Source organism: Humulus lupulus, chromosome 2 (assembly GCF_963169125.1).
Source record: "Humulus lupulus chromosome 2, drHumLupu1.1, whole genome shotgun sequence".
Classification (NCBI taxonomy): domain Eukaryota; kingdom Viridiplantae; phylum Streptophyta; class Magnoliopsida; order Rosales; family Cannabaceae; genus Humulus; species Humulus lupulus.
In genome coordinates this window covers 109,409,250-109,420,589 of record NC_084794.1, presented here as the reverse complement: position 1 = coordinate 109,420,589, position 11,340 = coordinate 109,409,250, and the positions used below count along the sequence as shown (strand labels likewise).

At 31.2% G+C, this 11,340-nt stretch overlaps 1 protein-coding gene across 47 annotated transcripts; it reads left to right on the top strand.

Moving 5' to 3' along the window:
• The first annotated feature begins 1,259 nt into the window (after positions 1 to 1,259).
• LOC133818354 (uncharacterized) lies at positions 1,260 to 9,116 on the top strand. 47 transcript variants are annotated; one of them, XM_062251176.1, is made up of 13 exons: positions 1,260 to 1,714; positions 1,812 to 1,904; positions 3,758 to 3,849; positions 4,211 to 4,303; positions 4,701 to 4,775; positions 4,906 to 4,997; positions 5,547 to 5,645; positions 6,033 to 6,086; positions 6,840 to 7,059; positions 7,145 to 7,235; positions 7,390 to 7,558; positions 7,637 to 7,736; positions 8,227 to 8,562. In XM_062251176.1, exons 6-13 carry the CDS (start codon positions 4,971 to 4,973, stop codon positions 8,427 to 8,429), a joined length of 963 nt encoding a protein of 320 aa, XP_062107160.1. In that variant the 5' UTR covers positions 1,260 to 1,714; positions 1,812 to 1,904; positions 3,758 to 3,849; positions 4,211 to 4,303; positions 4,701 to 4,775; positions 4,906 to 4,970; the 3' UTR covers positions 8,430 to 8,562. The 47 variants fall into 47 exon arrangements, 45 of the variants coding, with proteins under 45 accessions (XP_062107160.1, XP_062107159.1, XP_062107158.1 ...); XM_062251175.1 differs by having other exon boundaries at positions 4,189 to 4,303; XM_062251174.1 differs by having other exon boundaries at positions 1,812 to 1,967.
• The last annotated feature ends 2,224 nt before the right edge of the window (positions 9,117 to 11,340 follow it).

Genomic DNA, 11,340 nt, shown 5'->3' with positions numbered 1-11,340 from the left:
AGAGTACGCAAGCTACAAAAAAATTTCACATCATGTAGGCGGACTTAATGACGAAACAAACAATTTCACTAAAATGCATAAAAACATGAACGGAAAGTACTTTTACTGCCAAAGAAATAACTTAGGTACTTAAGTGCTACAAACACAATAATTTATGTGCTTTCGTCCCAAATATCCCTTATTATAGTAATAATATTTTATAATATTTGAATTTATAATATGTAATGATATTTTATAATATTTGAATTTCATATTGATATTTTATAACATTTGAATTTATATTAATATAATTAATAAATATCTAATGATATTTTATAATATTTGAATTTATATTAATATATATAATAAATACTTATTTTTAATTTGTTATAAAAAGTATATTCTATAAAATATTTAAAATATTTCGTTAAAGTTAACAAACAAAACTGTTAAAACCAATAATTTATGTTGTCTACACATTTTTTATATAGAAGAGATATATGTGTGAAGTTTTGTATGTGAAAGAAGGAAAATATTATATATAAAAAATGATATAAATGTATTAAAATAAAAATTAAACTAAAATATTGTTTATGTTTTCTTTTAAAAATACAAATAAGATAACTTTTTAGATCACAAACTACCATAAGTATTTAAAAGGAGAATAACATATTAAAAAAACTAATATATATTCAATTTTGTAGGTCCATCAAGTGAGTGATCAAGAGTTCTAAGCTTATTAAAAGCAAAACATAAAGCAATGTTCCATTTTGCTTAAAGCTTAATTCTCACACACACACATATATATATATATATATATACATACATACATATATTATAATGAGTACATAGTAAATAAATCCGAGAAGAATCATATTTTATGATATTGTTAGTGGGATAAGTCAATGGCAACTACAATTGATATAAATTAATTTGGCCATGTAAGAAAATTATAGTAATTTGTATAATTATATAGGGTACGTCCAGGGTGCACTCCCTAAAAATAGGCATACCGGTGCACTCTCTAAAAATGGACATACCGGTGCACCCGTTCTTGTTTTTTGATATCAGGATGATTTTCGATGAATTTTTTTTATTACTATGTATATTATAATTATTTAGAACTTCCCGTAATTTTTTTGAAAATTCCAAATCATTTATAAAAATTCCAAATAATTTAAAGTGTCAAAAACAAATTACAACACCAAAATTCACTTTCCACAGCACATGAATATAATACTATATAAAAAGTATTATATTTTGTTAGCTTAAGCAGTACAGGCACGAACCTTACAATGTCTCCCGCCTCTTCTCTCACCAAAAAAATGAGCCCCAATTTTCTTTTCTCATTTCCCTTCTCAATACCCCAAAACCAAAATCCCCATTTCTCAGTAGAGGTGCATTTGGGTTTCCCAAATCCTAATTTCTCTCATTTCCCCAAATCCCTAAAACTCATTTTCCCCCAAATTACTCTGCTGCCTCATGCACGCCGTTGGATGCTCACCCCGCCTGTGAAGGTTCTCTCTCCTTCATCTCTCTAAGATCTTGAGAATGTCGCTCGCCCATTACAGCTTCAAGAAGTAGCGGCTGTTTGAGCCATTTTCAGTCACCGACCTAATCTCTACTCCTCAATCTGATCCCTAAACATGCCATTACCAAACTCATTGGACTCTCATCTTGGACCGCTCACCGTCTCAACTCGTCCAGCTTAACAGGCTTTCCAATTCTGATTTAGGTATTATATATATACACATAACTGAGTTTTGATGTGTTTGGTTGATTTTATTTATTTATGGGTTTGGGGGAAAACCCCAAATGTGTTTGGATGGTAGGAATCGTTGAGCTAACTTTGAACAGACCTGAGAGGAGAAATGCCATTGGGAGGGATTTTCTGAGAGGGTTTATATAGTCTCTTGAAGTTGTCAGTAAGGATTCCTCTGCTAATGTGGTTTTGATTCGTAGTTTGGTTCCGAAGGTGTTTTGTGCTAGTAAGGGAAACAAAAACCCATTTTTGTTATTAATTTATACAAGTTGATTTGTTTCAATTTAATTTCATATACGATTCTTAATTGAAGAAATGAGATTAGGAAGTGTCATGTGGAGATTTGAGAGGCTTTCAATTGTGGAACTCATATTATTGTAGGTACACCCCCATGCAAATTGTTCATATTATTTGCAATTTCATGAGAATATGGTCAATTTATTCTCTGTACCGATACTTGTTTCACACAGGCGCTTCTGTTGTTCTTTTTTCTCTTCACTTGTCTGGTCCCATCATCCATCCTATTTCTTGGTTTGCAAAAGCCTTGGAAGGGTAGACCGCTCTCAAATACACAAGTTCTTTGAATTTGTTACCTTTATCAGAATATGCATGAAAGAATATCAGCTTATATGATTGTTGTTGTACATATATCTTAGTATATTTACTGTTTTCCAGGTAGTACCGTCTATAATAAATGGTGGCATAACGGCTTTATACTTCGTTTTATTGGGAAAAGGTCTTAAATCTTCTGGACCTCTTAGGCAGTTTCATCTCGAACAAATTTTCATGCTACCATTTCATGGGGCTGTTCTTATCAGCTATTTAAACTACCCTGCCTTCTGTTTCGATACTGGAAGTCTCTTTTTCCATCTCTATTTTGTTTTTGCATTTCACTCTCATTCTCTCTATTTTAGTCTCTTTCCCATATTCCTTTTCATTCTTTATAACATAATTGTCGAATAGATGTATATATTTGTGATTTCATGTTCTGGATTTAGAGAAAGTTGGAAGTTTTACCATAGTTTTTCTTTTATTTGCAAATTTGGTGTTCTTATATTTTTTTAGTCATTCCAAGTTTTTGGTTTTGTTGCTTCTTTTTAATCAGTAATATATATTTTGATTTGGTGTTTGAAATATATTTGATGATCTTATATATGTAATCAATAAGGAATGGTCTAAAATTTAAACACTATATATATATATATCCATAATGCGTGTGTATATATATTCTACTAGAAACCCAATTGTTTTTAGACTCAAAGACTTTCACCTCTTTCCCTAATACGATCTTAACCCTAACATTCTCTCTCATTCTCATTGAGCAACGAAAGGAGAACAAGCTTCACTTTTTCCATGTCTCTGTTACTGAAAGTTAATATCTTGCCTCTTGTGATACACTGGACGACTGGAGTAGGTCTATTGTTGTATTGGTAACTCCTATTAAACTCACTGATAGGTAATTCTTAGTGTTGTTCTGTTTTGATAAATGTTCCTTGCATATATTACTCCATTTCGGTATTGCACTCTAACTGTCTAATTTATTTAACTGAGTTACTTGGTGGATCAATTGCATTTTCTATTGGATCGAATAGAAGACTAGTGAGTGGTGGTTCTTTCTATCTATTTATCTGAAAACCCAACAATGAGTAGTCATCTTCTTTTATATATTTCTTAACTTCTTTTTTTCAATTTATTTTTTCTATAATAATGTTTTTTTTTTCTTTTCAAATGTACATGATTCTCTTTCCTTTAGGTATGATTTTCCTTAATTTTCATAAGAAAGCATTATTTTTCTTTATATATATGTAATTTAATTTGTTCTTATTCATATATGGATTTGGGAAATATTATGATTGAGCTTTTTCTTTTTTTCTTTTTTAAATATAATCAATGAAATTGTTGTTTTGAATCAGTTCTAAGGTCTAACATGATCTTTGTCAACCTCTGAAATTTATTGAGCACTGCGTCGTACACAAATTTTTAAAGGGATTCCTTATTTTGAGTTTTTATTTTCAGATCTACCTGATTTGGTAGTGAGTGAAGATGAGTTTTTCTATACGCCTCATGCTATCGGGCCCCCTTCCGAGTCCAAGCATTTGTATTGAAAGGTTACAACTCTCACGCCTTATGGGTGTTTATCGTTTACTCTATTTCTTATATCAAATCTGCTAATCTTTTTATACACACTGATTTTTTTTTTATAGTCATTGGGTCGTGTATCACTATAATATATATTGTGTATATATAAATAAATTAGCAAGGTGATTCTATCCTCTCGGTTCTCTGTTCGCACCTTTCTTTCCTCACTTATTTTGTTCTTACTTTGATATAAGTTTAGGTTCATATTTTAAATTATTTGAATATGGCAGTTTTAATTAATAATAGTCCTTATGGATGGTTACTTATGGAAGTATACTTGACTTTGATTTTATCATTTGACTATTAAGACTATGGAAGTTTTATTGCTAGCATCATGGGAATATGGTTGTAGCTTATTTTTCAACAGTTTACTACAACATGGGATTTGTTGTGTGTCATCCACAATGATGTCTCCTAGTTAAGGTGAGTAATGATTTTAATTCTTAATCTATATTGGTTTTATCTTAATTGTCAGCAAAGCTTTGTGAAGGATCATTTGGTTTCACCTTATTTTTTATTTATTTATTTTGCTTTAACTTTAATGCAGAAAATGTGTTTGAGAAAATACCCCATAGAATGACAATTGTGTTCATAGTTGTTTTGCATAGTGGGTTTCATGATAATTTATTTTGATGCTTTTGTCCTTTGTCCTATTGATTATAGGCTACAACTTTAGCATATTATTTGGGATATGTTCATTTTTGTGTTTGTGTGAGTTTTTGGATTTTTCATTAACTTTACTGCATAATTATTTATTTTACAGCAATTTTATAGTCTAATTATTGATTATGAGCTCTCTTTTTGTTGTTTGGTTTGATAGTACTGATACTTTACAAGGATGATTGGCCTAGCTGCTGATTATTGTCCAAGATTCATTCCATAATTAAGACAGAAAGTATGCTTTTTAGTTTGGAAAATTACAAGAGATGAACATCCATACTCTAATTTTAGTCTTACAAGAGATGTGTTATATGTTATTTTCATTATAAATTCTATCTTAGGTTGTTTATCCGTGTATAATGCAGATGCTAAAGAAGCTAAGCAAACAATTACGTGGCGAGGATTGGAATTGGAACAACCTAAACACATTATGTTGGCCAATAGGGTCTATATTTGGGTTTGATTATGACTGTATTGATTCTTTATTGCTTCTCCATAGTTATCTTTAGTTGATATTTATGAAATGGGTTATCTTTATTGATTATAATTGCTTGGGTTATATGTCAACCTTTAGAAGACCTTGATTGGATATGGATACAGATTGTTCAATGATTGCTTATATTGAATCTTTTTTCTTTGTATATTTTACTATAATGGCTCTGCAACATCACCATAATCTAGCTCATCCTATTGTAAATTATGAAAATTTGGTTACATTGGAGCCCTAGAAGCTCTCAAGATATTTATTATATTCTTAGTTTTGTAAATTGTTACAAGCTCCATTGATAAGATCTAGATAATATATTGTGTGCTTGTGCTTGATTATTTGTATTTCTGAACACTGCTGACCTAGTGTTTTTCACACTCAAATTTTTCTATAAATGTTTATATTATTAAGTCTTCCAAAGTATCCAATGGAGTTCTATTCTAAGATAAGAACTCATATGGTTCTTTCCTATCATTATCTTCTAGTACTTATATACTAACATATGCTCTCCCGTGTCAGGTTGGATCTGTTGCTGTGTTTGTAATGAGGCATAGAGGCCAGGTTGGAGGGGGCAGAAGTCAGTTACATCATATAGTGAATGTAATTGCTCTAAATATGGTATGTCCTCACTTTTGGATGAGCAAATTATAAATCTCTGTTTACTGTCAAAACTTGAAAGCCGAGGGCCTGTTCTGCCATATTGAATCTTCTCCATTGATCTGACCTGAATCTGAACGATTCATTTAACATGATTTGTCTATATATTATTTGTTTCTCACTTTTTCTCCAGCTTGCTTAATGACCATAAGAATATACTTTACAGGTTATTGGCTGAGGGATTTCAGAAACTATAAATAGACCCACTCAAGTATTTTATTTCCTTTGCATTTTCATTCTCTATCATATCAGTGCTTTCTGGTGTGCTTTCTTTCTCCATGTTGGTTGCTTTGTCCATGGCTGAGATTTTTTCTTCTTACCTTACTTCTGGGGTCTCTACTATTGGAGTACCAAGCTTGCTCGCCCAAAATGGTCACCATTTGCTTCATGGATAATTGGCTGGTATGTAATAATATTCTTTTTCTAACTGTTAACTTGGGAAAATGTCTTTCTTCAATTTTTTCTAGTTGACTGTTTATACTCTGGCTTGGAGCTTTTAGAGTTTCATTTGGGGTCTGAGACTGTAATGCCTGTACAGTGCAAAGTCACCATTAGTAAGTATAGCACATACTTTAATCTTAGCACTAGACCTTATATATATAATTTAGTTAAATCAGTTAGTTTAGTTAAGTTATTGAGAGTAATTTTGAGCTTAGTACTGGACCTTAAATGCCTAAATTAGTTGAAACAGATAGTTTATTTAAGTATAGAACTGTATCTTACTTTTCTTGATTCTTCTTTGTGGCATGTATATATTGGTACCACTTGTATTCTGTATTCATTCAATTCAATACAATTTCATTTTCTTTCATAATATGGTATCAGAGAATTAAACTATTCTAGCTTCATTTATCTCCTATACTTTAAAAAGACAAGGTTCAAACTTGTATCTTAGGCATGTCTTTGACTAAATGAGATGCTCTTCATTGGAGATCATCACTTATAGATTTGTAAACTTGATTAGAACAAATTTTAAGGAGCTAGGGTCTGGTCTATCCTATATAGGGTCGAAAGACTGATTTTTAACACAAAATAACTGTGCCAAATCCATTTTTATGAAATAACATCCTCTGATTTCTAAGCACTGTAGTTTCAAAGTATTCAACATTTTGTAATCATTAAGTAATAACACAACATGTATTTACATATTTTCAGTGGGCAATCACAATAAGTGTAGATTTTTCACTTGCACAGCTTATTCAAGTGATCATTCTCCTTAGCACTGGTGGAAAAACTGGTGGTGGATATGAGTCCTCAAAGTACTCAGTCATTGCTTTCCATGGAGGAATTTTGCTTCTTCATGCTATCACAAACAGTCTTCCCATATCTTGGTTATCTTTCTTTGGACAGTTGGCTGCTGCATGGAATATTGTTGGTATGATCAAGAGTTTCCTTCTCATGCCTATACCATACATTTTCCAATTTCTCACTGAAAATTACTGAAATTTTCACTTACTCAGGAGTGTTTGTTCTTATTATCCTCATTCCTTCTGTTGCCACTGAGAGAGCTAGTGTCAAATATGTCTTCACCCACTTCAACACTGATAATGAGTAAGGAATCGGCGACTTGGTGACCCCAATTTTTGTTCTATGTAACAGAAGGATCAGACTAATTCTTCTTGTTTTTCTTATTATCGTAAAACACTTTGCACTATTCTTTTTACCTTGTCTTTCGTTATTGTAAAACACTTGCACTATTCTTCAGGCAGGTTTCTTCTCATTTTTCCTTAATTGATGTCCAAGAGATGGATGCAATAGTGTCAAGTTTTAATGCTTTTGAAACTAAGGAAGCAGGCCCACTAATTCTAACATGGGCAGTGTTTCTTTGTCTGATTTCATCACTTCTGGGAAAAGAAGAAAACAATGTTCTACTGGTATGCATTTCAGTTTGGCTTTTTCTTTTCCCCCCTGCACTATACTGTTACAATATTTAATTAACGTTGTATATGCAGGAGATTGATCATATTAGCTATGTTCGTCAAGCTTTTGAAGCTGCATCTTTGAGATTTTTTCTTGAGATCCTCGAGAGTGACTTATTAAATGAGTCAGATGTAAGTTATTTTAGTTTATCTAGGTTCCTATGTAATAGGTTGAACTATGTTAGTTACCTAATATGCAAATTCTTTTTTTCCCTCACTTTATTAGTTTCAAGTCCGTGATCTTTTTTCAATTTGTTTGTTTCCTTAGGGTCCTGCTGCTGGTTATCGAAGTGTATTGAGAACTTTTATTTCTGCATTTATTGCATCTTATGAGATCAATATTCAAGTAATTAGATTAAGTATCTTGAATGACCTCAAGTTGTTTATTTTATTTATATTAATATTTTCTGTTTTGTCTATGTTGTAGCTGGACAGTACCCTTAATTTGATATTGGATATTCTTTGCAAAGTTTATTGGGGAGAAGTTTGGCTGCATAATGATTGTCTTTCAGGCTCATTTATTGATTATTTTGTTGATTTTTCATTGATGGTTCTATTAAAGTTGACATTTTTCTTTTCCTTCGTAGTTTTTTTATTGGATTTATTGCTTTAAATTTTTCAAGAATCACTTTGCAGTCAATTTTGGGACAGAGAAAGTTTTGTTGATGGTCTTATTCGATGTCTTCTTTGTAGCCTAGAAGGTGAATTTCCCTTTAGGACTGTGGAACTTATTCGCCTCTTATCATCCTTATTTGAAGAAACTTGGCCAGCAGAATGTGTGCAAGTTTCTTTATTTCTTTGCATTGGGTTGAGGATTCTACAGTAATTTATGTACGTTTGTAAACACTACACTGTACTATATCAGCGTAATTGATTGCGAATATGTATCACTGTTTTGTAATTACTTGTTAGTGCCCAAATAACTTAAGGGTTAGAGTTTAGTACCTGTTTGAGCTCCATATTTTATTACACCTCTCCTTTAAATGAGATATGAGATTTGATAGATCTACCCTAATAGTATCATTCTAAATGCTTTTGTAACTCAAATCTCCCAAACTTTTAACATGCTGTCTCAGTAATTAAGCACCTGAACCAGAGATGTCTTTAGGGTGAAATTGAGGCCTCTTTAACATGAAAATGTTAATGTTTGTTTACTGTAATATGTATCTATTCACTGTGTGATAGCAGTATTTTGAATTTTGAAGTATGTTCACCTGGTATTGCTTGCTTGGGTCTTATTTTGTATACAGTTTCATTATTTGATTCATATTATTTAATTTTTTTAAGCATATACCTTACCTTTTATCTGCTATTGCAGGAGAAATCTTTTTCTCCATCAACTGGAGGAGAAAAGGATACTTAATTTTGAAGGTTTTGTGTTGAAAGTAGTAACTTTTCAATATGTTGAATATTTAAGACTACTTGAATACTTAAATAACATTTTGTTGTTGATGGCACTGTTGAATGCTTTAAACTAATTTGTGGATTGTTAATACAATGTTGAATGTTTTTACTTTTTGTTATTTGAAAATCAAGTTCATTTGATGATGCTAGTATATATTAGAAAGCTAATTTTAATTATATATAAAAAAATTAAAATATAATAGAATAAATTAGTGTTATATAAATGAATATATAATGAGAATTTAAACTTATCTAAATATTAAAATAATACGAAAATTGTGTTATAATATCTATGAACACTTTTTATGTAAAGAATTTTGTTATGCAAACTTCATTATATAACACAAATAATGTGTTATACTAAAGTGTAGTACAGTACAAATTTATAAGTATTGAACTGTATTATATAATCGACTATAAATAATATAATTAAACACTTATCTATTTATTAAAATAACACTAAAAGTGTGTTATCATTGACATTATAATAACACATCTGTATACCAATGATAAAGTGTTATGTATAGTACCCTGACCTACGATAACATAGTCGGTCTTAACACATCAAAAAATGTTATGGTATGTTTTGATAACACATTTTTGGTAGTGAATATTTTGTTGCACGCGTGATTGTTTTTTCTTATGCACGTGGAAGATAACCTGTTTGAACCATATTTTCAATATTGTAAATTATTTGGAATTTCTTAAAAAATTTGCAGGATTCTCTAAATAACTACAATGTACACTATTATAAAAAAAAATTACGCTGAAAATCATTCCAATACCAAAAATAGGAAAGGGGTGCACAGGTGCTCCCAAAAACATGGGGTGCACTCTAGAATTTTCCAATTATATATATGTGAACTTTACATCTCTTTAAAAAGGGGCCATCAATCCTAAAGAGCGGACCACCATCTCTCTTGGAACTTTGAAGACTTACTAAAAGCATTTATAGAGTAATGAAGTTCCTTGAAAAGAAAAAGAAAAATGAATTTTGAGGATTATTTGTCATTATCATTAAATGATGTTATAAAGAGTAATTAGCAGCAAAAACCCTTATTGTTTACCTTTACTTATACTTAACCCCACATTCTTTGTTTTTGGTGGGAAAACTTCCTAAACCAGCATTTCATTAGCAAATCTATAGTTCCATCCGATATCAGCTAATATGGAGCCATGTGTCCATAATTTATTGGACCACATGTTAAATACTTAATTATTTACTTAAAAATATTTTAAAAGAAATTAATTAATTAAAAATTCTTAGAAATTAACAAATTAAAAAAAAATTAATTAACAATAAATAAACCTAAATTTTTTAATTAATAAAAAAAATCTACTATCCCTCAATTTCAACCCACCCTAAACCAAGAACACTAAAATTTTATAGTTTACATTTTTTTCATCTAACAACACTAACCCATATTTATCAAGAACACCCAATAATACTAAATTAAACTAAAATTTAAATTTTCATCATGTTCATCCTCCTTTTATTGTTCATCTTTTAAACCCAGCAAGTTCCATCCTATCACAAAGTATTTCATAATCAATCTCCAAACCATTAAACAAATTTGAACATTACCAAATGTTCATATTAATGAATCCACACAATCATATCAAACTGTGATCATCATGTAAAACAGCACATGGCAATTTCCTAGAAACACCAATATAATCCCAACACCAAAATCAATCTCCACCACCTAGTCCAGATTTGAATATTGATATTGAACCTTGAAATTAACCAAAAAAAAAAATGTAGAAAATACATATGCGAACCCATGCCCATTGACCCACCAAGCCTCTTTTCACTATCCAAATACCCAGATCTTACCATCCCCATCTTACCCTCACCATCTTCTTCAAACTATTACCCTTGTTCTCTTTATGTGTCCTCCTTCAAAGTCTCTCTCCCTCTCTGCGACAGTTGGGCGCTACAATCCCATAAACTGTGAACTCAGCAGATGGATAGCTACGACTCGAAGTTAACGACGTGAAATTGAAGTTGATGACTGGGACTCGGCTAATGGACCACGGAAGGCAGAGGTCGATGGCATCTGAGGTTGGGGTCCTACAGAAATTACTAGAGGCTGGGTTCCGACTGGGGTTACAATTGACGACAACTGGGGGTTGTGGTGATGGGCTCTTAGATCTGGGTTCAACTAGATCTAGCCTTTGAGATCTTGGTTTGACAGAGGAAGAAGAAGAAGAAGAACAAGGGAAGAGGAAAGAAAAGAAGAAAATTAGGGTTTAGATTGGTGAATAATAATTTTTTGTGATTTTTTTTTGTTTTTAATTTTTTTTGTTAGATTATTTTTAAATAAAATTTT